At 54.2% G+C, this 25,150-nt stretch overlaps 10 protein-coding genes across 10 annotated transcripts; 5 read left to right on the top strand and 5 right to left on the bottom strand.

Moving 5' to 3' along the window:
* Positions 1-1,436: 1,436 nt before the first annotated feature.
* Positions 1,437-6,297, top strand: N7482_005348 (chromatin segregase YTA7; the record flags this gene model as incomplete). Its single annotated transcript, XM_056687473.1, has 2 exons — positions 1,437-3,438; positions 3,497-6,297. 2 exons carry the CDS (start codon positions 1,437-1,439, stop codon positions 6,295-6,297), a joined length of 4,803 nt encoding a protein of 1,600 aa, XP_056543028.1.
* A 603-nt stretch (positions 6,298-6,900) lies between these two features.
* N7482_005347 (Sec63 complex subunit SEC66) lies at positions 6,901-7,805 on the top strand (the record flags this gene model as incomplete). Its single annotated transcript, XM_056687472.1, has 2 exons — positions 6,901-7,000; positions 7,108-7,805. 2 exons carry the CDS (start codon positions 6,901-6,903, stop codon positions 7,803-7,805), a joined length of 798 nt encoding a protein of 265 aa, XP_056543027.1.
* Positions 7,806-8,392: 587 nt separating this feature from the next.
* On the bottom strand, positions 8,393-10,972 carry N7482_005346 (pentatricopeptide repeat protein; the record flags this gene model as incomplete). Its single annotated transcript, XM_056687471.1, has 1 exon — positions 8,393-10,972. One exon carries the CDS (start codon positions 10,970-10,972, stop codon positions 8,393-8,395), a length of 2,580 nt encoding a protein of 859 aa, XP_056543026.1.
* A 153-nt stretch (positions 10,973-11,125) lies between these two features.
* Positions 11,126-13,587, top strand: N7482_005345 (uncharacterized protein; the record flags this gene model as incomplete). The annotated part of the gene is made up of 8 exons (XM_056687470.1): positions 11,126-11,185; positions 11,242-11,454; positions 11,507-11,580; positions 11,634-11,868; positions 11,921-12,060; positions 12,112-12,385; positions 12,436-12,557; positions 12,609-13,587. 8 exons carry the CDS (start codon positions 11,126-11,128, stop codon positions 13,585-13,587), a joined length of 2,097 nt encoding a protein of 698 aa, XP_056543025.1.
* Positions 13,588-13,727: 140 nt separating this feature from the next.
* On the bottom strand, positions 13,728-14,929 carry N7482_005344 (uncharacterized protein; the record flags this gene model as incomplete). Its single annotated transcript, XM_056687469.1, has 5 exons — positions 13,728-14,362; positions 14,414-14,553; positions 14,609-14,669; positions 14,720-14,839; positions 14,887-14,929. The coding sequence occupies 5 exons, from the start codon at positions 14,927-14,929 to the stop codon at positions 13,728-13,730; spliced, it is 999 nt and encodes a 332-aa protein (XP_056543024.1).
* A 148-nt stretch (positions 14,930-15,077) lies between these two features.
* N7482_005343 (snoRNA-binding rRNA-processing protein NOP14) lies at positions 15,078-17,865 on the top strand (the record flags this gene model as incomplete). The annotated part of the gene is made up of 2 exons (XM_056687468.1): positions 15,078-15,365; positions 15,424-17,865. The coding sequence occupies 2 exons, from the start codon at positions 15,078-15,080 to the stop codon at positions 17,863-17,865; spliced, it is 2,730 nt and encodes a 909-aa protein (XP_056543023.1).
* A 412-nt stretch (positions 17,866-18,277) lies between these two features.
* Positions 18,278-18,880, bottom strand: N7482_005342 (GNAT family N-acetyltransferase; the record flags this gene model as incomplete). Its single annotated transcript, XM_056687467.1, has 1 exon — positions 18,278-18,880. The coding sequence occupies one exon, from the start codon at positions 18,878-18,880 to the stop codon at positions 18,278-18,280; it is 603 nt and encodes a 200-aa protein (XP_056543022.1).
* Positions 18,881-19,744: 864 nt separating this feature from the next.
* On the bottom strand, positions 19,745-21,475 carry N7482_005341 (uncharacterized protein; the record flags this gene model as incomplete). Its single annotated transcript, XM_056687466.1, has 3 exons — positions 19,745-20,785; positions 20,842-21,201; positions 21,263-21,475. The coding sequence occupies 3 exons, from the start codon at positions 21,473-21,475 to the stop codon at positions 19,745-19,747; spliced, it is 1,614 nt and encodes a 537-aa protein (XP_056543021.1).
* A 430-nt stretch (positions 21,476-21,905) lies between these two features.
* Positions 21,906-23,143, top strand: N7482_005340 (putative G-patch domain protein; the record flags this gene model as incomplete). The annotated part of the gene is made up of 2 exons (XM_056687465.1): positions 21,906-22,006; positions 22,105-23,143. 2 exons carry the CDS (start codon positions 21,906-21,908, stop codon positions 23,141-23,143), a joined length of 1,140 nt encoding a protein of 379 aa, XP_056543020.1.
* Positions 23,144-23,652: 509 nt separating this feature from the next.
* N7482_005339 (uncharacterized protein) lies at positions 23,653-24,684 on the bottom strand (the record flags this gene model as incomplete). Its single annotated transcript, XM_056687464.1, has 1 exon — positions 23,653-24,684. The coding sequence occupies one exon, from the start codon at positions 24,682-24,684 to the stop codon at positions 23,653-23,655; it is 1,032 nt and encodes a 343-aa protein (XP_056543019.1).
* Between the last annotated feature and the right edge of the window lie 466 nt (positions 24,685-25,150).

Genomic DNA, 25,150 nt, shown 5'->3' with positions numbered 1-25,150 from the left:
AGTGCTGCTGCTTGTATATTGTATATTTGGTGGCACTGGGGAATTTCCTTGCGGCTTCGCGGGTCAGGCAAAGGTCTGGGGTGGCTGAATGCGGGTTAGCGCCGGCACTTGTTTGGGGATAGCGGAGGCTTGGCAGGTGGGAGTACAGCTTGCGATTCTGGCGTTTGGGCAGAAGAAACGAGCTGCCGGGGTGCTTGATCAGTGGTTCCGTATGGGGTGGATTTATTGGTTTATGTTGGCTTTTGAGGGAATTGTGAAGTAAAGAGGGTTGTTGGTCTGCCGTAATGTGTATACTGTGCATCTGTGGCACTGGCTGATTGTGTTGATGACGATCGAAAACAACGCCAATGAGAGGATACATCGAGAGAGATTGCAATTGGCCATTATTGTAAGCATCAAGCCGCTCAACTGTGCCTCTTTCCATCGTATATACCTGTTTCGTTGCGGTGAGCTAATTGACTACTTTGTATAAGCTAACTACCAGTTGCCGATCAACCCGCTGAGTCATCCATCACATGATATCAGGTCTGGTTGAATTCTGGCGGGCAGCCAAAGAAGGGAGCCACAACCCAAATGGTAGAAGGGCTCCCGGCAGCGCTTCTCGTTGTCCCTGACTGCCCTCTGACACCTCCTTTCACCACCTGTCTTTCCCAGGCTCCCATGTCCCTCCAGGCCCCAAACTGCCTGATTCGGGGCGTGAATGGACCCAGAATGCCGTTTTGACATGATTGATGCCTCCCAGAACCATCTCCGAATGCGATTTTAGGGGCTTCGAATAGCGTGGGCCACGAGGGTGGACTGCCTGCACTCACCTCGACGATGGTGGCACGTGCGGGATGACTCAGCATGGTGCGCCACAGGGCTGGAAGGCCCCCTGTGGCTGGTGTTGGAACGCTCTCTCAGGCAGCGCGAGTCCCTTCCGCCCTGGGCCATCCACTTGTGTTATTCGAAGAGCACATAGTCCACCATTCTCTAGCTGTGCTGCACCTTTCCTTCTCTATGTTGCGCACCTGTCAAGTTGTGTAATCTTTTCCATTCTTCTCTGTTGTTCTCACGCGTCCACTCCGAGTCCGTGAGACCCTTCTCAACTCATCTTGCGCTCCACCATCGTTCCCGTCGCGGACAACCTGTCTGTTGATCCGCAATTGCTCGTGGGAGACGCTCGTGGCCACTCTCCGTTAACCCTGAGCTGAGTCGCGCACCGGCACTTCCATCTGTCTGCTGTCATCGCTGGACGAAGACTTTGTTTGGCGTTTGTAAGCTCCCCAGTTTGCGTCCCTCCTCCCGCGACTTCGGTGTCCTCGTCAGGTTATCAGATCTTGTACTCGCTTGGAGACATCTCCCAGCCTTGCTCATTCGCTACACCCTTATCTAGGCCTCCTCGCTAACATGCTTGCCGCTTCAAGTGACCTCCCTTACTCCATCCCCCCGCCATCATGGCTCGCGGCGGCGCTAAGCGCTCTCTTGAGGAGATCGCGAATATGTCTGATTCTAACGATGAAGATTGGAGCGAGGGATCCGACCACGCGACGCGACGCCCCAGCCGCAAGTCCCAGTCGAGCCCCAAGAAGAAGTCCCGGCCCTCAAAGAAGCGCCGCCGTGGTTCAGACGATGTGGTGTCAGACGATGCTAGTTTGAGTGATGAGCTTTCTATCGACGAGTCTGAAGAAGATCTGGACGATCCTAATATACCACGCAACGCTCGAGGAACGGCGCGCCGACGAACCACCCAGGCTAAAACCACCTACGAAGAGCCCTCCGACGAAGAAGAGTCTTATGGGGGCGACGAGGATGATGATGAGGAGCCAGAGGTTTCCACCCCTCCGCCAAAGAAAGCTTCATTGGTCAAATTGAAGATTCGCCCCGAGATCCTGTCGCAGCCTGATCTCATGACTCGCCGTACCACCCGCCGTACTCGCGGCGCTTCAGAGGATATGTACGCGTTGACCAACTCAGGACACCACATGGAGACTGTTGAGCGAGGCACTGTGAGTCCTGAGACTGGAATGCGCCATCGTCAAGGCAGTCGAGCATCCAAGCAGCCTGTGATTCACGAAGAGATCGTCGAAACAACCGAGATCCAGGCATCCCTGGAAATCCTGGAGAGTGACGCGCCCCCTGACGGGGTTGAAGGTGACACTGCGATTGCAAACGATGGTGAACAAGATGTTGAAATGACCAATGACGGTGTCGTCCCCGAGTCTGAGCACGGCGATCCAAACCCAAAGAACGAGGATGATGAAGATGAGGATGACGAGGGTCCTATTACTCGACGACGAAGCCGGCCTACTCAAAACCCCGACCAAAACGAGGAAGATGAAAATGAGGCCGAAGCCGAAGCATCTGAGGACCCTCAGCCCCGTCGTTCCAGCCGCAAGAAGCCCTCATCGCAGCGCAAGACACAGGATGAAGAAAGCGATTTTGAACCCGAGGAAGAGGAATCCAATGATGGCGATGGCTCTGAGTCTGAACAGTCCGGCCGTTCACCTCGCAAAGCCAGCCAAGCTCGCGAGGAAGAGGAAGATAGTAGCACTGTTGGTCGTCGACCTGGCCTGCGCAAACGCCCTACCCAATCCCGCGGCCAGTCAGAAGTTGCAGAGGAACTCGCCGAGGAGCTGCACGATCTGCGAGGTGGCCGGTCGAAACGCCGTGTTATTCACGAAGTCATCTCCGAGAAGCCACGCCGTAGCCGCAAGGAAGTTGATTATCGCCTTATTCGACCCGAGCATCTCCTCCCCATGGAAGATGCCGAAAATGATTTCGTTACTGAGTCTCCATCCCGCCGTGGACGCGGCGGAGGTGGTGGCGCCTGGCAGCGAACCCTGTTCCCGACATTTGGACCCTTCGGTGGTGGTGGCCCATCGGCTATCCTGGCTCCTCCGGGTGCCCCTGTTGCCACTGGTGGTGTCGACAGCGACAGCAGTGACGATGAAGCTATACAGCAATCCAAGCCCGCTGGACTTGCATCCGGTGGTGGTCTTGTTCCCCAAACACATTCCGGCGATCCTGCTCAGAACCTTTCCGGTACGCCTGCCAACTTTGGTAAAATCAAGGACAAACAAGCGCTGGCAGATGCGGACCCTCTGGGTGTTGATGTCAATGTCAATTTCGACAGCGTGGGAGGGTTGCAGGGTCACATCGACCAGTTGAAGGAGATGGTTTCGCTTCCGCTGCTGTACCCGGAAATTTTCCAGCGATTCCATATCGTACCTCCACGCGGTGTTCTGTTTCATGGTCCTCCTGGTACCGGAAAGACGCTTTTGGCCCGTGCTCTCGCAAACAGTGTCAGTGCCGAGGGCCGCAAGGTGACGTTCTACATGCGAAAAGGTGCAGATGCATTGAGTAAATGGGTTGGTGAAGCTGAGCGTCAGCTCCGCCTGCTTTTCGAAGAGGCCCGCAAGACACAGCCGAGTATTATCTTCTTTGACGAGATCGATGGTAAGAAAGAGGCGTCCCTGTCGTACCTTGAACTCACTTGGCTAACGGTTCCAAATAGGTCTCGCCCCTGTGCGATCAAGCAAACAAGAACAGATCCATGCCTCGATCGTCTCGACTCTCCTAGCCCTAATGGATGGTATGGACGGCCGTGGACAAGTCATTGTCATTGGTGCTACCAACAGACCTGACTCGGTTGATCCTGCTCTTCGTCGCCCTGGTCGTTTCGACCGCGAGTTCTACTTCCCTCTCCCAAACAATGAGGGTCGACGTGCTATTCTTGATATCCACACCAAGGGCTGGGATCCTCCTCTCCCGGGCGATATTAAAGATGAACTTGCCAAGATTACCAAGGGCTATGGTGGTGCCGATTTGCGAGCCCTTTGCACTGAGGCCGCCCTCAATGCTGTGCAGAGAAGATACCCTCAAATCTACAAGTCCGACAAGAAGCTGGTGATTGATCCAAAGAACATTGATGTGACCCCCAAGGACTTCATGATTGCAATCAAAAAGATGGTTCCTTCATCAGAGCGATCTACTTCTTCGGGTGCAACTGCTCTCCCTCAGAACGTTGAGCCTCTTCTTCGTCAGCAATTGCTCGAGATCGAGGCTTCACTGTCTGAAATCCTTCCTCAGCGCAAGAGACTGACTGCTCTTGAGGAAGCCCAGTTTGAGGAACCCGAGGATGGGGGCAGTTTCAGGCGAGAGCAGATCATGCAGGAATTCGATCGGTCGCGTGTCTTCCGCCCGCGGATGCTTCTTCGGGGTGCGCCGGGTATGGGCCAGCAGTATCTTGCAGCCGCGCTTCTGCACCATTTCGAGGGTCTACATGTCCAGGCATTCGATTTACCAACCCTCCTCAGCGACTCGACCCGATCACCGGAGGCCACTGTTATCCAGCTCTTCTCTGAGGTCAAGCGCCACAAGCCCAGTGTCATCTACATCCCTAATATTCAAACGTGGTTCGAGACAGTCGGACCAGCCGTCATTTCTACCTTCATGGGCCTGCTTCGATCTGTGCCACCTACTGATCCTGTCTTGTTGCTCGGCGTGCTTGAGTCAACAGGGGATGACGTGGATGCTGGTCTGCTCCAGAAGCTCTTCGGATTCTCCAAGAAGAATCTCTATGAACTCGGAGCCCCTGGTCACACTGCTCGATACGAGTTTTTCGGTAGGCTCATTGAGTACATCAAAACGCCCCCGTCCGATTTTCCCGATCCGGAAAACCGCAAAAAGCGTCAGTTGGAAGAGCTGGAGGTTGCACCGCCTCCGCCTCCAAATGCGGAAATACCTATATCCAAGAAGGAGCGCAAGGCCCAGAAGAAGAAGGATCATCACACTCTCAATCTTCTGAAGATTCGCATCCAGCCCATCATGGATCAGATCAAAAAGTACAAGCGATTCCGCCAGGGTGTGATTGATGAAGCCCATATTCGATATCTGTGGGAGGAGGAAGATCCGAATATTATCACGAGCGATCTTCCCCCCGACCCCCTGACCTCCTACCGGCCGTACGAGAAAGCATATGATAAGCATGGCGTACCTGGTCTCCACGAGGTTGTGTCCGGGAAGTTCTACTACAACATGGAAATCGTCACCATGGAGAAGCGTTTGTCGAATGGTTTCTACAAGCGCCCATCAGATTTCCTGGCGGATATCAAGCGGATTGCCAAGGATGCTCGAACGCTTGGCGAACAGGAGCGTCTTCTGAGGGCCAATGAACTGCTGTCTAATGTCGAAGTCGATGTCTCCACTATCGAGCAAGCGGAGCCGGCTTTGATGGCGGAGTGCGAGAATGTCTACTTGCGGGAACTGGCCCGCGAGAAGGAGGCCCATGCGCGTGCGCAACGGCGTCAAGAGGAGGCGGAGGCAGCAATGTCTCGGCCCGGCTCTGCAAATGGACCCAATGACAACGCTGCTAATCGGGACGGCTTGTTCAACAGCAATACTGACGAGCGCCCTGTGACTCCTAGTCGGCAAACAAATGCCAGCTTCGCCAACGGAAACGGGTATCACCACGGCGGTGGCTCGGATCTGAACGAGCTTGCTCCTCATGGTCAGAGCAATGGTTCTCACGGGGATGTCGACGGGGATGTGTTTATGACCAACTCGGAGGATCACTCCGGGAGCAAAGACACCCAGGTCAGCTCCTTCGGGCCCTCGGCGCAGCCCAAGCCGCCATATTCGCACACTGCGCCATCTCAGCAGATGCGCCGGGAGTCTGGCATGTCGAGCTTCTCGCAAACTGGGGTTGTAACGCCCATGGTTGCCGGATCTCAACCCGGAGACTACACCAACGAGGCGTCTACGACACAGACATCCTCCGACAAGAAGTCTTCTGGTCATGACCACACCCAGAGTCTGCACGCGTCGCGGGATGAGTTTCCCGATCTCCGGCAGTATCCCGACCGTGACCCGCAGCAGGAGGAGCACCTGCCCGATACCCAGCAAGGCGGAAGCAGCCAGCCGTCTCCCCGCCCTCGCGAGTCCCAGGGCCAGGCCGAGGAGACTGGCACTCTGAACGGAAGCCAGTCCCAGCCAAAGCCCCAGCCGCCGTTGTTCGATGCGGCTGCCGCCAAGCCCGTACCCGAGATAGTTCTTGACCTGGAGTATATCGAGCATCTCCACAACCAGCTAACGCTGCAGACCAGCGGGTGCTCTGTCGAGCAGCTTGAGCAGGTTCACACCTGTCTAATGGACTTCGTCTGGCGAAGACGTAGTGAGTGGAACCGCACCACTGTCGCTATGGGTATCACGGAGACCTTCAACGCTGTGTTGGAGGATATGCAGTCCATACAGGAGATCGGACCCATCAGCCAGAACACCAAGGACCAGCTGGCCAACCCCAGCTTTTCTGCGTAATGGCTGCATGGGACGACATTTTCTTTCATTCCCTTCTTATTTTCATGTGTATACGTTCGTCTCAGCTGAGATCATTCTCCTGATATGATTTTAGGTCATTTCAAGGTGCAGTTAAACGGTGTTCACAGGGCGTTCGCCCTGTCTTGCAGAAGTCTTTCTCTTTCTCATTTTCTCATTTTTCTTTCCCTTTTTTCTGTATTGAGTATGGATGGATGTGAGAGTATTTCGAGCGAATCAGGAGGGACAGGAACAGTCCCGTACATTTAGAGAAATGAAATATGTGATTTAAAAATCCTGTGCTGTGTAAATCTGTTTCAAAAAAGCTTGTTGAAGACCCTGAGTTGCTATACTTCGCTGAAGGCGGAACATGTGACGTCGACCCACTAAACACCTGGCCTTTGTGGCCATACGCCTGGTGTGCCTGCCTTTGATAGACACTTCACTCTCCACCTCCCATCCCTCCCTCGACCCTGCTCCCTGGTCTTAACTCCTGGATCATGACCGGAGCCTGAACTACTACGCTCTTTTCCTTTCTCTTGGTATCTCCATTTTTCTAAAAAGCGCCTCTTCCTACCGCGCATCTACGACGCCCGCACCGCAACAATGGTAAACTGGCTCAGTCTCGCCGTGCCCCTCGCCTACCTAGGCATACTAATCGGCTCTCTCGCTACATTTTCCTCGCTGTACCGCAAGCGCAAGGCCCGTATGTGTTCTGCCCTTGAAACTTTCACATCACATCCCACTCCGCAGAACACCTCCGGGATAGCTCCGAGGACTAGTGAACTAATATGTTCCTCTTCTGCAATATAGAAAAGGCAGCCTCCTTGGAAGCATGGTTCCCTGCTCACCTCCAGCGTGACATTTACTTCTCCCTCATGCACCTAGACCCCTCTTCGCAAAACGAGAAAAAGACCGTCGCGGTCCCCGAGTCCGTCCTGAAGGCTTCGCTGCTCCGCCGCGCAACCGAGGATATCCGCCGTGTCATGGCGCTACGCGCTCAGAAACAGGCTCTTTCTACGCTCCTACAGCGCGGAAGCGTGGGTGACGACTTGTGGCAGCGCTTCCTGCGCGCGGAGAGGGAGATGGAGGACGAGGTGCGCGATGTTGTTTCCGAGGCCAATGCCTACGTGCCGAACTGGGGCCAGACCATTTTCCAGTCCGCCAACGAGATGCTGAACAATGATATCTACCGCACCCGTATCGCCGAGCACCAGGAGAAACTCGCCGAGGAGCGCGAATGGTGGGACAAGAAGAAGACTAGTGTCCGCGAGGGATTCATGAAGGAATTGAATGAGGAGGAGGCTTCCGGCTCTACTGCTGCGCGGCCTACCACGCCCTCCAAGCCTACAGAGTCAGCACCCGCTGCGGCGCCTGCACCTTCGGTGCAGGGCAGCGATGATGATGCGGTCTTGGTCGAGGCGGTTCCATCCGTAAATAGTCCTGCTAGCCCATCCACTGGAGGCGGCGCTGGGGGTGGGAAGAAGAAGAAGGGGAAGGGCAAGAAATAGATATGGGCTTGTAACGTTATGTTTCTTTTTCAATTGGGTTATCACCGTTTCAATTCAATGGGCTCATTCGGGAAGGCGTTTTCTTAGAAGGAGAAGCTTGTGGCAAGGCTATTAAACAGTTATTCGTAACTGGCTTTGTTTCCTCCCTCATGCAAAAACTTGGCATTTTCAATACTTCCGCTTGATTCAGATTCTCCATCTCGTTGGTATAGTCCCATACACTACGACGGGATTTGGGGCAGGGCGGCGGTGGCCGACCACCTAACTGTGTGAGCCCCGCAGCCGGAATGTGTATGTGGGTACAAGCTTACAAGGTGTAAGAACGATTGGTAGGTATGTCATACCTATGAGCATGCTTCGACTGGATTCGATTCTAGATTTAGCACTGAAGCACCACTATAGATATCATGTCCAATACAATGAGTTGTGAGTTGCTTTTGAAGAGGAAAACGAGATACATTTCCGATCTAGATTACCAAGAGGTGGGTAGTAATATACAGGTCCTTTTACCAGGGGCTACAAGAAAGAAAGCCCTTAAACGCCATACCATGCGATGCAACACAAGAACATGATCAACCCGAGCCAGACTATAGCAACTTGCTATCATCCACTCCCAGAGGAGATCCCAAATCGATGCCTTCCATTTGCATCTCAGCTGCAGCCTGCGCAAGATTCGCTTCAACTTGGACGGGATCCAAACCCCCAGTCCGGCTCAGCACAATACGCAGTAAACTAGCCATAACCTCGAGCTGGTACTGCTGTTTCTCGTGTGGATCAAGCTGCTCGATACCCAGGCCATGCGCTTTCAGAGCTAGTGATTTGCGTTCTCCGAGCATCTCCAGTAGCCGGCTGACCTGGCTGATGTTTTCCTTGCTCCGCGGAGTGGAGGACAGACGGCGGAGCCGGCGCTTTGGGGTGTCAGCCGGCACTCCCGCGAGACGTGCGACTTGCAGAACGATTAAGCGAGCAGTGATGTCGTCAGGGGCATAGCCGAACGTCGCGTGCATTGAGTGCAGTGCAACTAGTGTACCGGAAAGATCCTTCGACAGACAGAAACACCGAACAATCTGGTCATACAAATCCTTGGTGAACTGCTCTCTGGTACTCTTTTGTGCCCGCGAAGAGAGCTGAGAGTACCATTGCGCCATATGCGTGTACAGCTGTCGCGCAGTTGGGAATCCGGGGTCGAATGCAGTGCGGCCACGGTCGTATTGTAGCTTCGCACAGTCCCAAAGACACGCAAAGGTTTCAAGGTCAGGCCGGATGTTGGTAGACATCTTCTCGAATTTGGCCCATAGCGAGCGGATATCTTGCTTTCGTAGCTCGGCGTAGAGGAGGTGGTTCATAAAATAGGAGTTTGGCTGAATATGTGCGTCGCTGAGGCACTTGGCGAGGTACTTGACCATGTCATCGTCTCCACGGCGGGTGTAGTGAAGGAGAAGAATAGAGAAAGTCTCGATGCTTGCCGGGGGTACTTCTCGTTGCAAAAATTTGGGCATGCGGGTTGACTCGATCGCTTGATGCTTGACCTGAATCTGAGGAGATGTCTCAACTGGCTGGAACCGTTTCCACGCGACATCGATTCGGTGCTGGATCATGGCCCAGCCTAGTCGCTCTGCTTTGTCTCTGGCGCTTGCATTGCCCTCGCGGAGCCAGCCTGCCATGACACCATTGAGATGCTTGGCGTCTGGCTTCACCCCTCTCTCATACATCAGCTCGATCACCATTGCGGCTGAGTCGACCTCGCCCATTCCGATGAGCTTCTTCATCCAGCTGGCGTAGAAGAACCGATTATGGAATCGGCGGGGTAGCATCGTGAGCACAGACAATGACACTCTATTCACAGCTTGCTCGTCGATGCTAGAAGCTTGCAGGCTCCCTGCGAGACCGAGGGCTGCTTGATACAGGGCCGTTGAATCGTTGGCTGGGTCTTGGCCTGTCACCATCATATCTTTGAAGACAGCAACAGCCATGTCTGACCGGCCAGCCGTGAGGAGACCGATGCTGACTTGGTCATAGTCCTCCATGGTCATGTTTGGCCCCAGGAATGTCTTGAGCTGTAGATACAGCGCCCACGCCTTCACCTCTGCATCTTTCCCGGGCATTCTACCCCATGCCGTAATCACTGGAATGAGGACACGCGGTTGGCGGGACCTGTCATTGACGAGGAATGCCAATGCGATGTCTTGGGCGCGTTGGGGGTTGTTCTCAGCCGCAAACAGTCGGACGCCCAGCATCCAGTACTCCTCGAGGTCTTCCTTTTTCTGCGACAGATCCGCTTGATAAGCCTCCCATTGTTCTAATGCCTGGCTGATCGCACCGCCTTCATGTAGGGCTTCGATGTAGGAAAGGATTTGGGGGATGGCGAGAGGCCTTTCAATTGACTTCATGTCTTCGGCGAGGGTCTGGAGGTGTCTTGCTCGTGTGGACTTGGCTGACTGTGCTGTGGCTTGTGACTCCCAAATTGAATTCAGCATCTCTGGGGTAAGCGATTTCAAAAAGTCCGGGATGTTCTGCTTGCACCGGCGGTATGATTTCCACAGCTCCTGCCTCGCCCGATCATCCGATGCCTTTGGCGTAAAGCGGCGCAAATTCTCCTTAAATCGGATGACGTAGGGATGGGATGCTGCTTCTGCATCTGCAAGCAGACCCTGCGAAGTCTTCCGCGGAGCCACTTTTCGTCGCACTCTGGCGCTGTCCTGCCAGTTCTCTTGTTCCAGCGCAAGACCCTCGAACTCCTCCTTCAGCATATTATCCAGCTCTTCGTCAAAGACATCGTCCAGCGAGGGCTGTGGCTCCAATGGACCTCGATTTGCTTCGTATTTCCGTAGGGCCTCTAGCGCAATCTTCCGGTCCTCCTCCGGTAGACTCTGGATAAATTCACCATCGGGGGTGAAGGGGCCTTTCTCTAGTGTCTTGAGCTCCTCCTGGAGCTTCGACAGTTCACTCTCAACTTCCTTGCGCTCCTCATTATCTTCGGCTTCCGGATCGACCTTCCGTCGCTTCTTGCTCGAGGGATTCTCTTGTTCGTAGAAAGTGACCTTATCGTTCGGCCCGCCAAAATCGAGACGACGCGCACTCACAGCGCTAAAGGTGCGCCGGGCAATCGACGGGCTGCGGGCCGCGTGGTACCATTGAGCCCCTCCTCGAACAGCCTGGCGGAGCATATGGAGTTGTTCATCAGGGTCCTAGAGAAGTTGGGTGGTGGTTGAGAGTCGAAGATCGGAAAACCATTAATCCTCCTGTTCGGGTTTAGCGCGTTCCCGCCCCGAGCGTGAAGTCATCCGCCCTCGACGCGACTTTGTCAGTTGCACCCAGCAATGGATCCTGACGGCCTTGACGATGCGCTGGATCTGTCCAGAGACAGGTCACAGAATCAGGTATGCGATTTTCCTGCTCTTACTCGTATGTACTGGGTAATGCTGACTCAAACAAGGGCGTGTACATCTACCAACCGGCAAAACCTGGGAAAACCCCCGGCGAACGACCCTCGAAACGGCGCAAGGTCTCCTCTACCGACAATCGAGGAAAGCAGTCCATTGCTCAATGCTTTGTTCCCTTGCTCAATGGCGGAGAAAGCGCCGAATGTGTGCAACTGCGACACGATACCTACAAAAAGCTTTGGGTTGAGCAGGAGTACAAGATTCAGGTGGGAAGCATTGGCTCAGATATAGGAATTGTGGCTGACAGGACATGATTAGGCAATCCTTGAAGATGTTGACGCCGGAGTCTTGAACGACGTACTCTCTTTCGTGAGAGAGAATTCGCCTGAAACGTACGCCCTTCCCCGATGGAGAATCATAAAGCCGTGACCTAACTAGGAGCTAGATGCAATGGATGTATTCCTACGGGCCTGGTGACTGTTGGATCCAATGTATCTTCACTCAGCAGATTGCTTTCGCGCCTCAATGATCAATTAACAACGTGCGGCCAAGGTGGCGTGGTGGTGCTCGAGTCGGGCGATGCCCCTAATCTGAAGACATCTCTGAAGAACATCATTCGAGCGGCGATCACCAATACTGAGGGCAATGATGGATATCAAAAGTTCCTTACGGATCGTGCTGTACGTTTTTATCTTGGAGGTTTCAACCCCGTCCACACTAACTGATAACAAGGGACCCCGACTTCTTGGGTACGATCTGGACCTTCTCAATGACTACGTCCAAAGAAAAGGCACCAAAAAGCTAGTTCTTGCGTTGAAAGATAGCGAGGCTTTTGATCCAGGTCTGCTGATGGATCTACTATCACTCCTCAAGTAAGATCAGCTTCGCCCATTGGGCTGAGCTTTGCGCTAATGCATTGTTAGGTCCTGGCTTGATCGTATCCCATTCACAGTGCTGCTCGGAATCTCAACCTCTGTCGAGCTGTTTGAGGGTCGACTCCCACGGGCATGCGTCTCTTTGCTTCAAGGGAAGCATTTCGAAGTTCAAGAAGCGGGCAATTGTGTCGACCGCATTTACGAGACACTTCAAACCAGCCCACATGGAAAATTGTGGCTTGGTCGCAATATCACTAGCACTCTTCTTGAAAAGACAAGTGACTACTTTCAAACCCCGGAAGCTTTTAGTCGCATGGTGAAGGTAAGGAAAAGCCCTGTGGGTGGCCAAGTCCAGTTTCTAACTATGGTTAGTATGGGTACATGTCACATTTCTTTGCCAATCCTCTAGCAGTGCTGTTAGGAAGCCCAGCACCAGCCACGATATCTCGAGGCCGGCTCTGCGAAGCCATTAGAAACCTGCCTTCATTCAGAATGTAAGTGGTCTATATTCCCACGTTGGAACTTCCATCTAAATCATGAGACAGGTTCTGTGAGGATCTAGTCGAGGCTGGTTCCCCCGATGATGTACGGAACTTGCTAGAAAGCGATGAGTATCTGGTCCAGGAAGCGCTCAGCAATGTTAGCGCTGGCCAGCAGAGAATGCAGCAAATTTTCCAAGCTGTTCTTGTCATCCATGCCTGTCTCCAGCACACTCAAACTGCGAAGAAAACTAGCGTTTCTGACCTGTCCGTTCGTGCCCTCTCTGGTGAGCTGAACGATTCGCAGATGGTGGAGGATATGTTAGCCACCGTGAGAGCTCTCGACTCAGAAAAGCTGGGCCTTCTGTTGGAGTCTTTGCCCAAGACCCTCCCTGCCGACCTAGGTATTGGAGAAATCCAAACAGATCTCAAAACACTTGTCGGCACAAACGCAGGCTACGCACCACTTCGCAGTGAATATAATATTAACAGCTCTGTGGTGAAAACCACTGTCGTCCAGCAACGGGTTCTACTCAGCAAAGGCAAGGCAAACCTGTCTGAGCAAGACATCGAGTACACCAGGATCATCGACCGGCTATTTGGGGCATTACATGAATATTTCACGGAGTCGTTGATCGAGCCGCAGGATCTATTCATGCATGAAGCGTTCTTGTTTGATCTGCGAAATCCTTTGAAAGAGAATTTCACACCTCGGCCCCGTTTCGCTCTGGAACGCGCCCTTGCAAATCCTTTCGACTATCTTATTTCCTCAACTGATGCAAGCGGCGCAAGAATTTCCGCTAGGCAGCCTCCTACCGCCATTTTATATCAACTCTACCTTGAGTCCGGAGCTATGGTCAATGTCCATGACCTATGGCAGGCCTTCCACGCAGTATTTGAGAGTGACCAGGGCAATCAGTGCGACGACCGCATGATCATGTCCTTGTTCTATGGCGCACTGTCCGATTTGAAGTCATTTGGCATGGTCAAGAATAGCCGAAAGAAGACAGACCATCTGGCCAAATCTTCATGGATGGGGTTGTAGTTGAGATTAATTATGAAGTATTTATTCAATAGCATTGCATCCATCGCATTTCGATCAATAATAAGTCCATTACTAGGCAGGGGTATCATACTCATGCAGTCAAGTATCAGTAGGGAAAAAAATTCCTAAGCCGAGATCAATCATTCTGAAATCGGCCGCTGTATAATATCGTCATTCCCCAAGGGCCGACCCCCTTCACTGAGAACCATGGCTTCTCTTCGCCGTCGGCGCAGTGCTTGCTCTTCTGCGCTATCCTCCCGAAGCCTTCTCGCGGAAGTTGGGCGAAATGAACCAGCTGTGTCATCCCCGTCTACCATCCAGACATCGCTGTCCGCATCATCGTCATCATCCTGGTCATTCTCTTCGATCATGCTGCCCATTAGCCCATATTTTCGGAGCTGTTTGATCCCATCCGGGTGTGTGGCCAATGTGCCAAAAATGGAGCTCATGACCACGTCATCGGCCCACCAGGTTTTCATCAGAAGCACTACATCCTGTCGACGTGATGACTCGCCCAATGCACATGGAAATGGATATTTGCTCAGCCACCGGCTGATAAGTCCCGCGTCCAACGCGCTAGGAAGGTTCTCTGGTAGAAGTATGTTCAAGACTTGGAGGGCTTTCTTCTCCCCCATAGGCCTAGTCTTGGGTAGGATGGGCGAGTTCGTCGCGGATGTTTGCTCGTTATGTTCTTCCAGGAAATTGCATAGACAATTTACCAAAGCCATGTAAGTCTCAACATCTCGGAGTCGGGTGCAGACCGAGGTTCGGGATACTGGAAGTCATCAGCATGGGGTTTGGTATGTTGATAGGTAAGTTTGCATACATGCTCGGTTTGTGACAAGAAAGTGGAGGGCTGTTAGCGCCCTACTTTGCCGTACTTTATTGTCCTTGCATGCCAGGTCTTCTAACAGTAAGTCGCGTGTTTCACCCTTAGTTGATCGTTCCGAGATTATGCGCAAGGCTCTGTGTATTCGTTAGTGATAACATTTATGCAACGTTCGTGAGAGATTCGTCCTACGCAGATCGGAGGTCGTGACTCGTGCTCTCAGAGAGCTTGAGCAGAGTATTTAGTTTCAAAGCTAGAAGTATTTAATATAAGAGATTTGTTTGAGTCAGATATAACACTCACCTTCTTCCGTTCCTTCACTGATGATCTTGTCTTCCCTCTCAACTTGCTTGATCTGGGTTAGATCCACCACTTGGCGTAGGTCCGTAGCAATGCCGCGTACGGCGAAGAAAAGAGACACACCTAAAACAGTTAGCTTTTGACCACGAAAATTATTCGAATTCCCCTACCCAGGCAAAGCCATAGTACCCCGTCCCCCGAGAATGGAGCCATGGTGGGCGGATATGGTGGATGTTGGAGATGCGGAGAAGAGGCAGTCGGCAGAATCGTAATCGCCGGAGGCGGTGGACTTATTTTTTTTCTGATCGGCTTCGCAGCAACGAAAAAAACTCCACTCCACACGCAGCTCCTCTAGACAACAATGCCACCTTCGCAGCTGAAGCAGTTGAAGGCTTCGCTTCGGGATAGCGGGGTTGTCGGTCCCCAGCAGTCCAAGAAGCAGAAGCGCCAGAATGCGAAGTCTGGTGTCGCATCGCAGAATCGGAACCAGCGCAATGCCGCTTTGCAGGCAATTCGAGATCGGTTCAACCCATTTGAGATCCGGACAACTGCACCGAGGAGCAAATTCGAGACGACCACTCGTGATGGCAATTCCACAAAAGCTACTGGGCGCCGTCCAGGTGTCACCAAGTCCTTGGGAGAAGAGAGGGTGAGTTCCTCCTTTATTAAATCGTTTCATGAACTTCCTAGCTGACATTATCTTCTAGCGCCGCGCCACCCTTCTGCAGGAAATGAACAGCCGAAACAAAGTTGGTGGGCTTGTTGATCGCCGTTTTGGTGAAAACGATCCGACCATGACTCCGGAGGAACGAGCCGCCGAACGATTCGCGAGAGAAAGCCAGAAGAAGATGCGCAAGGAATCCATGTTCAATCTCGAAGAAGACGATGAAGAGTTCCAGCTTACGCATATGGGCCAGTCACTGACGCTTGATGGCGCTAATATGGACGATTTCGATGGCGGCGATTTGGACGGGGCTGAGTCTGAAGAAGAGGAGTCACGGAAACGAAAGCGCCTTGGGGAGGATGAGGAAGATGTGGAAGATTTTATCGATTACGGAGAGGAAGGCGGGGATGAACCGGACCGCAAGAAGTCCAAGGCCGAAGTTATGAAGGAAGTCATTGCCAAGTCTAAGTTCTACAAGGCCGAGCGGCAAAAGGCCAAGGAGGACGATGACGATCTCCGAGACGAACTGGATCAAGAGCTCCCAGACCTCTTTGAGGCTTTGCGTGGCATAAAGGCCCCGGCTAAACCGGAGCCGCCTAGACAGGATCTTGATACCATGAACCCGGAGCGCGCGGCCATGCTCCAAGAGCCAGAAGGCAAAAACACCGAGAAGGAATACGACCAGCGTCTCAAACAACTGACGTTTGACAAGCGGTCGAAACCCACGGATCGCACCAAGACCGAGGAGGAGAAGGTGGAAGAGGAGGCTGAACGGCTGAAGAAATTGGAGGAAGACCGACTCCGCAGAATGCGCGGCGAACAGTTAAGCGACGAGGAGGAAGAGGAAAGCGACAAGGATTCTTTCTTCCAGGGCGACGAAGAGGACGAGGAGTCTGAAATTGACGATGCGGCTGCTTTCGGACTTCACACTGCTACTTCATATGAGCCGCGCCCGGAACTTGCGGTCGAGGACGAAGATGATTTCATTATCGACGATGACCTAGTCGAGACGAGGTCAAACGTCAGTTTGTCTGTGGATGGGAGCGACATCGAAGAGGAGGAGCTTTCAGATGATGATGAATCTGAGGAGGAAGACGAACTCATCAATGGGATGACGTTACCAACGGCGAACACTGGCGGTGCTGCCGCATCAACAGCTGTCCAAGTCAACCAAACCGCTGATGGGAAATTGGCATTTACATACCCTTGCCCGAGCAGCCATGATGAATTTCTCAAGATCATCCACGGCGTGCCTACCCAGGATCTGCCGACGGTCATCCAGCGCATTCGTGCCTTGCATCACCCCCGTCTTCATGCCGACAACAAGGCCAAGCTCGGCAGATTTGCTGAGGTCCTCGTCGAACATGTTTCTTACTTGGCCAATGGAAGCGATGAACCTCCGTTCGCCATCATTGAGAACATTCTGCGTCACATTCATTCGCTGGCCAAAACGCATCCCATCAACGTCGCCATGGCATTCCGTGCTCGTCTTCGCGAGATCTCGGATGATCGCCCGCTCAACCTCCTTCCCGGTGATCTCGTCGCCCTGACTGGAGTGGCTACTGTCTTCCCTACGTCGGATCACTTCCATGCTGTCACCACGCCCGCCCATCTCTGCCTTGCTCGGTTCTTGGGCCAGTGTTCACTCAGCAGCACCTCCGATTTTGTGACTGGTGCCTTCGCCACGAGTCTCTGCCTTCAGTACCAGGCGGTTGCGAAGCGGTACATGCCCGAGTTCATCAATTATATACTGAATGCTCTTTGCAACCTATCTCCCACCGAGCCGATCGCGAAGCTTGGGTCTTTCCCATTCCGAAAGTCACAGGAATCCGTCAAACTCGCGCCATCCAAAAAGGTCACCCCACGAAAATTGCAGTTCCGGGATTTGGCTGCTACACCTTCCGACTCTCAGGCCGAAGAAGATCTTAAAATCTCCCTCGTCACTACGTTTGTGTCTCTCCTGGACACTGCTTCGGATCTGTGGGCTGAGAAATCTGCCTTCGCTGAAATCTTCAGTCCCGTCCGGGATGTTCTCAACCACCTCCGCCAATCCTTCAAGAGCAAGGTCTTCGCAGCAGCTCGAGACCCCATCCAGTCCACCCTGGACAAGATTGATGCCCATCTCGCCCATGCCCGTCTTGCCCGCCGCCCGCTGCTCCTCCACAGCCACCGTCCGCTCGCGATCAAGTCCGCCATTCCCAAGTTCGAGGAGAACTTCAACCCGGACAAGCACTACGATCCGGACCGCGAGCGTGCCGAGTCCAACCGCCTCAAGGCTGAGTACAAGCGTGAGAAGAAGGGTGCTATGCGCGAGCTGCGCAAGGATGCCAGTTTCGTCGCGCGGGAGAAGCTGCGGGAGAAGAAGGAGCGCGATGCCGAGTACGAGAAGAAGTACAAGAAGCTTATTGCGGAGATTCAGAGCGAGGAGGGTCAGGCGGCCAACGAGTACGAACGGCAGAAGCGGGGACGTCAAGGCAAGCGGTAATCTCGTTGCACGTTGCATTTCGGGCCTCTGTTTCCCCGTGCTCTTATGTTATACCTATCACCGCATCCCTTCATCCCGTTTTCTCGTTTGCACAGATTTCGTTGAATTGGTACATAGTTTTCCTTTTGCCCCCGTTCCAGGGCTGGTGCATGGCTGCGGATTCAAAAGTCGATGTTCATCACAATATTATTCCTTCTCTTCCATGCCGCAACATATCTCACACGCTTATGAATAGCCGAAGAAAGTGTCTTGTCGGTGCCACCATTTGACCACAGCCCTGTTGGGCCAACCTGTCCATGAAATGGCTCGTGCTACACCTGAGGGACTTTCAGAGCCCTTGAAACCCAAGTAAACACAATGATACCGAGATTGAAATCGGTTTGACGGGACATCGTTCTCTCTTGTCATCTTGTCATCTACATGGTCGGGTAAGAAAGCATTCTGTCAGCCCACCGGGCATCTCGAGTTTCTGCTCGGTCTTGAATCCAAATCGCTGGTAGAAGCTTTCTGCAAACTCGTTGGCTTGGACAAACATATCCAGTTCCTCTCTGTCTGCAATCTCGCAGGCGCTTGCCAGAAGTAACTTCCCCAGGCCACGCCCTTGATATTCGGCGTCGACCCCAAAATGATCCACACAAAGATGCGATCGTCCGAGCATGAACCTCTCACGATTCTCAACCATGGACGTCAATAAGGCGTCGTAAGCCTCCTTGTCAACCTGTGGTGGGGGGTGCAAAGAGGACCATTGTCCAGCTCCTTTCTCATCGGCTTTGTACTTGCGTAGGCAGAGCAGCCCTAAGACCGACGTTGACGAGTCCGGGCATGAGACCTTCAAAACGTAGCAATCAGGGTCGTTAATGTCCCGCGCGTATTTTTCTTCCCACCATGGAGCGATGGAGCGAGGGAAGACCCTGCGGTGCCATTCCCTTGTTGAGTGAAAGGCTCGGGCGTGAAGGGTGCCGATCGACGGTAGGTCTCGGGCCTCTGCTTTTCCTACTGGGGTATCGGGCACCATCGCATCGATGAGAGTGGGCTTTCCAGCTCAAGATCTTCGCAACTAACCGAGAGGCTCTGTACGGCGATATGATGCCGAAGAAGAGGGATGAGGGGTGGGTGGGTGTCAGCCCCGCGCACTTTGTGCCCGCGCTGACTAGCAGCCCATAGCCAACTAGCGTGCGCCTTGCTTAATTGGGCCTAAGCGAAAGCTTCTAATCCACATGAATGTACGTACGCGAGTCTGTGAAAAGTAGGGAACTGAACTACAGGACTGCCATTCACGCTGCTCATCCGCCCCTTACTTTCTTGACGTTCGAATTGGTATTTCGAGTCTGGGGCAAAGATATCAACGACGATACACAGCATTTTTGGCGACAAAATCCTCGAGGATGAGGATGAGCAGATGAGTATCGCGGCCCAGATGATCGTGAGGGTTGAAGAAGCCTTCCAGGGGCAGGCCCATGAGTTGTGGTGACTGCTCTGAGTTGACAATGTCTCTGTTTGCATAGATATTGTATGTAGTCTCGAACCGGAGAGGAGGATGTGGCCATCCCGAAGCCTGCCCTCTCTGAACATGCACACGAGCGTCAACCTGGGCAGCGGTCGATTCAAGCGGATGAAGAGCCACCAATAGAGAAAGGGCCTGGATTGGGATCCAGCTCGATGGGTGGTGGTTGAATTGCCTCGGGGGTAGTCATCCTTGCTTATCGGACGACAGCTGCCATTTATTTTCACTTGGCGGCCGTCTCTGTTAAGAAAGCAGGTAGTCTGAGATAGAAGACGGGAAATAACAATTGAAAACGGAATTATTGTATGCTGACATGCCACATGCGGGCCAAGACATCAACTATATGGGCCTTCAATATTCACAGAAGCCACAACCCTACTGCCTCAAAGCCTCCCCAATACTGACCAAATATTTACACCGCTCCTGCTGCACCTTCGGAACTCTCTCCATCCGCGTCGCATTCGTGCGGATAAAGATCCGCTGGAACGCATCCTTGCCCTTTCCCCAAGTCTTCCACTCCGGACTCCCAGGATGCCGGTATTTATTCGGGTCCAAAGACCGGACGAAACTCGTCCAGTAGCCCTGCATCACAGGAACGATGTTGGCATTTGTGGTCCAGTACGACTCGGGCGGCACGCCGCTAACGTGGCTGGGTCCCCAGATGGCATTTACCTCGACTGTGTGCGAGGTGCCGGTGCCGTTCCCTTCGGCCCATGGATCGAGTACCGCATAGTGGTAGTTCCAGCTGGGTAAGCCGGCTTCTGCGTACACGGAGGACATGTCTATGCCGGGGCAGATGTAGCGTATCTCACCGTAGGCGTTGCTGGCCGGGCGCCAATAGGGCTTTGCGTGGGGGAACGAGCGCGTCTGGTTCTTGGTGAGGTACATGCCGTTGATCTTGGACAGTTGGGCCTTGGTGATGGTTGGGAATTGGTTGGTGATGAACTTGTCAGCATCGGAGACGCTGGCGGTATCCTTGGGGACGAAGATGGTGCCTTCATCCGTATCGTCGCCGAAGATCACGGGGACCTTGATGAATTTGCCCGCATGGAAGAGTTTGTATGTGTGGTCTTCGACGAGTCCTTGGTCGACGGTTGGGCCATATAGGTACAACGGATTGCCGGGTGCACCTGGGTAGGGTGTCTTGATGTTTTGTGCCTGCAGATCACTGATATCGAGGTTTCGTAGACATTCGAGCGAGTCCGTACTCTCGTCACAGCCCGTCCGCTGGGCCAGTCTGTCATAGGCAAATTGGCTCTCGGTGACATTGAGCATGTTTGCAAAGCTTTGAGATTCCGCGGCAGCTCCGACGAACAGCTTGTCGTCGCGCCCGCCATTTGCAGAAAGCAGGAGAGTCACGGAGGCACCTCCTGCACTGTCGCCGCCGATAACAACCTGATCCGGATCACCGCCGAACTACATGTACCAATTAGTTGTGTCCAACACATGATGAAACGCGTGGCTTGATTTACCTTGGTAATATACTTTTGCACCCACTCGAGGGCCTTGATCTGATCCTTCAGACCATTGTTGAGACTCGCCCCTTCGTCAACTTCTGCGCCGGCGAGAAAGCCGTAGGGCCCCACTCGGTAGTTGAAAGTGACGACAACGATGTTAAAGTCCGAGGCCTCAACCAAGCCTGACCCATTGTAGTTCTGATTAGAAAGGTGGGCGAAGCCTCCTCCCTGGATGAAAAAGTATACTGGCAGTTTCTTGTCCGATTTGAGCGCGTGCGTGGGGGTGTAAATATCCATAAAAAGGCAGTCTTCCGAGGTGCCCGATGGTACAGCCTGGTTCAGCTTGTCGGAAACTGGGATGCAGACATCGCCATGCTAGAAAGCGAGTCAGCCGACACGGTCCGAGGAGGTTCAGATGCAAGCACACCACACGTACTTTGTTTGCCTGCTGGATCCCTTTCTCTACGAGGGGATCCTGGGGCGCTGCAAAGCGCAAGTCGCCCACCGGTGGAGCAGCGTAGCGTACGCCGAGCCATTGTGAGATGCCACCGCCGAGTGAGCGGCCCTCATAGCTGGTGTAGCCCAGGTCAACGACCGGAGACTTCGCGAACGCGAGGGATAGCAGGAAGAAGAGGCGTAAAATCACCATGTCGGACCATGCTTGACTGGAGGAAAGGGTCTCAAGACTCATCGCGCTCTTATAAATGGCATTGGCCCCGAGGTCGTAAAAGAAAACAAAAAGGGCCCAGTCAAGTGAATCCAGGCGCCCTAGACCCTTCACAGCCACGCACTGAAAAGGTCCGAAAGTTGGCGGGGCCAGACTGGGCCGCCTGAGTGGTCTGAATGCCGTCGATCGCGGACAACAAACCGAATAAAGGGCGAGACCCAGTCAGGGTCCCAAGGGGGGGGGGGGCTAGACCCTCCCTTGCGCGCATCAAGTCCGAGGAGCACAACAAACGTTCTACAAGCATGGCCGCACGGGCTTGTCATTGGCTGCTTGGCTGCTGGCGGCTCCACTCGGGCTTTCCCCGCAAAAAGCATATCTGCGCCTGTGCAAATCCTCGTCTTGCATCACCGCCATGTCTGCCGACGAGGAGGACTATATGTCCATGGTGATCGAGGAGCCCTCGCAGAAGGAGACATTCACTCAACGCAAACGCCGTGAGCAACGAGAGGTAAGGTTCCGCCCCGCCCCCACCGTTAGCCGTCTCAACACTCCTTGGGGCTGTGCACAGAATCCTCCCCGACCGCTGACAACGCTTTTCTCTCAGGCTGAAGCCCGCGGACGAGTCCCCCCAAAGCCGAACGTGCCGCTCAAGAAGCTGCCCGTCGCGATGAAGCCCTGGCTAAGAGCACCCTGGATCCCACCAACAAGGGTTTCCAGATGATGGCCAAGCTAGGCTTCAAGCCGGGCGAGTCGCTCGGAAAACGCGATGTTTCCGCCCCCTTGGCCTCGGCCTCTATCTCGACCTCGACCACATCCGCCGACTCAGCCTCGACCCATCGTCCGGCCCCAGCGCGCTCGGAGCCATTGAACCTCATTTTTAAGGAGGGCCGAGGCGGAATCGGTCTAGACAGCGAGAAGAAGCGCAAGATCCGCGAGGAGGCCGAAGAGGCCACGAAGAAAATCAAGCGGGACGAAGGCGACTACCGCGATCGCGTGCGGGAGGAGCGCGAGACGAGGCGCACCGAGGCGCATGTACGCGCTGCGCAGAAGGTCGCGGAGAGGTTGGATGCAGAAGCGGAGGCGGAAACGGCCGATGAGGCGCCCAGCAGGGAGGGGAAAGCGGGTGAATCCAAACAACCTGCGGCCGGTGGCGTGCTTGGGTCCGATGAAGACGGCACCCCCGACCACGCCTGTTCGCAGGACGAGACACCCGCCAGCGAGACCCTGGGCAACCCGAAACATAAGCATGTTAAGCCAACAGCGCAGCTCAACGTGCTCTACCGGGGCCTGGTCCGCGAGCGCGAGGAGCGCGAACGCTCCATTCAGGCCCGCCATGCCCTCCAGTCCTCGCTGCCGTCCTCGTTCTTCCCCAGCTCGAGGCTGCCGGGCTACGATGACGTGACCATGGATCGCGACGATCGGCAGGCGCTCGGCACCCGCGAGCCATATACTGCGGTCGTCGAGCAGGAGCTGGAAGAGGAGGACCCGGAACTGGATGCCTTCAACGCGCTCGATCCGGCTGAGCGACTGCAGCAGCTGGTCACCTACCTGCGGGAGACATACCGGTATTGCTTCTGGTGCAAGCATCGCTATGAGACAGACGATGAGCTGGAGGGTTGCCCTGGATTGACGGAGGAGGAGCACGATTAAACCGGAGCTGCAGAGCGGAGTAGACTGTACACTATGTCTTACATGACGAATTATTAATAGATTACGACCCCAAAAAATGCGCCGCGACTTGTTTGATGCGCACTTCCTGATTTCTGGTTTCATGGCCCCGTTGCTTTCTAATTCAGAGCCAGACACAAACTCATCATCAATATGTCGACGCTGGTGATCCCACTCTCCGGGTAATCATACTATACACGAAGCTCCTTGGTATCATAAAAAAGGACCCATACAGAAGCACAGCCCGGCCGCTACTCCGTATCGCCGAGCCCAGATGAGAATGTGATCCGATCTAATCAAATTTCGCAGCATCCTTCCTAGCCCAAGGGCACAGCGCCAGTCATGCAATGAAACTAAGAAGAGAAAGAAGGACATGAGAGATATACTAGCAAAAGGGAAGAAATGGAGTAGTAGCTGTAGTAGTTGTAGTGGTGGAAGAAGAAGGGGAAAATTATAGAAGAAGGGGAGACAGGAAACTCAGCCCACCAAAATCAGCCCAGCTGGCCCAAGAGCTCCGCCAACGACCGCCTCTGACACTTCTGCAGCACCAGATTGCAGCTCTCACAGACACGTAGGCAGCAGAATACACAGCGATGCCGAATCTCGCGGTCGAACTTGTTGCACGTCATGCACGGCACCGGACACCACACATTTTGCACAACCACCATGTTGCTGTGCTCCTGGAAGCAGGCAAAGTGGACCTTGCCCAGTGGTGCTGCGACAGGCTCGAGCTCGGGTGGTGTATAGGTGTCGGGTGGAGCCTGTTCGTCACTGGACACTGGTTCCAAAGGCGTGCCTGCGCCATCAGGAGTTGGGATGAAGTCTTCCAGTGGGGTCAAGGCGTCGGTCTCGGCTTGTGGTGGGGGAGATATAGTATGTGTTCGTGCTGCCGAGGATGCCTGTGGATGTGGAGCTGATTCGGATGCTTGAGGCGCGGACATGACTGCAGCTGGGGCTTGGAACTCTTGGGATGCTGCGTGCCGGGTCGGAGGGGACTGGGGGTTTGGAGGAGTTGGGGCAGCCTGGGACAACTGATAAACCAGGCCTTCATGAGAAGCGGGCGGCGATTGAGGCGATGGAGCGTACGCTCGTACTTGAGGTGACTGCGATTGCGGCGGTGATTGTGGCGTGGCTGCAACTGCAGGGGACACCTGCGAAGCTTGTCGCAACCCCGTCGTCGGTGTTCCCATGACAGGTGAAGTCTCGCCGGGTCTGTGGTTGCGAGCTACCTCTCGACGCGGGGGCACCATCGAGGATGACCGCGGCGGGGCAGGGCCCGGCTGCGGCCGCTTCTCCATCGGGGGAGGCGGGAGTTGCTTATCTCGAGGCGGTGCAGACTTGGGCGCCGGTGCAGGTGCAGCAGCGAGGCCCGAGGCGGGCGCCGTGCAATCTTCGTGCGAGTCGTTGGATTTCTTACTGTGGAAAGAGAACTGCGACTTGGCGGCGGCGCTGCTGTTTTTCATAGCCGTCAGGGACGGTACGCGCAGGCCGCGTGGGCGCTTCTCCGAGTCGAAAATCGCCATTTAGAAGGACGAAGTATACACTGTGTGCACGGGATAGGTGTGGAGGACGCAACGTGGTGGGTAAGCTCGTGGCTATCCCGACAATGTGCGCCACCGTTTTTTTTTAGTTGGCGACGATCTCGATCTCGATGGGTCTCTTCCGCGCAGGCCCCAGAGTCGGGGGCGGACGGTGGACGTTGGAGGTGATGATGGCGGAAAAAGGGAAGAGAGAAGGAGTGCAGAGAGGACTATGAGAAGGATGTCAAACCAAGGAAAGGAAGCGAAATGAACCTGTAATCTTAATTGGGGGGAGGGCAGCAAGCTGTGCCTGAGGGATCCGAATCCACTCTCCAATCCCAAACTCTCTCAACCTCCCCTTCAGGGCCGCCTCATTCGCTTCCGCTGGCCCCCGACCACACTGAGGGCCAGCGATCACCTTTTTCCCATGCTCAGTGATGCTCGCTTCAATCACCATCGCCCTCCATCG

The sequence above is a fragment of the Penicillium canariense genome (assembly GCF_028826845.1).
Source record: "Penicillium canariense strain IBT 26290 chromosome Unknown utg000003l_segment0_segment0, whole genome shotgun sequence".
In the NCBI taxonomy this organism is placed as follows: Eukaryota; Fungi; Ascomycota; class Eurotiomycetes; order Eurotiales; family Aspergillaceae; genus Penicillium; species Penicillium canariense.
This window is presented reverse-complemented; position numbering and strand designations above follow the sequence as displayed.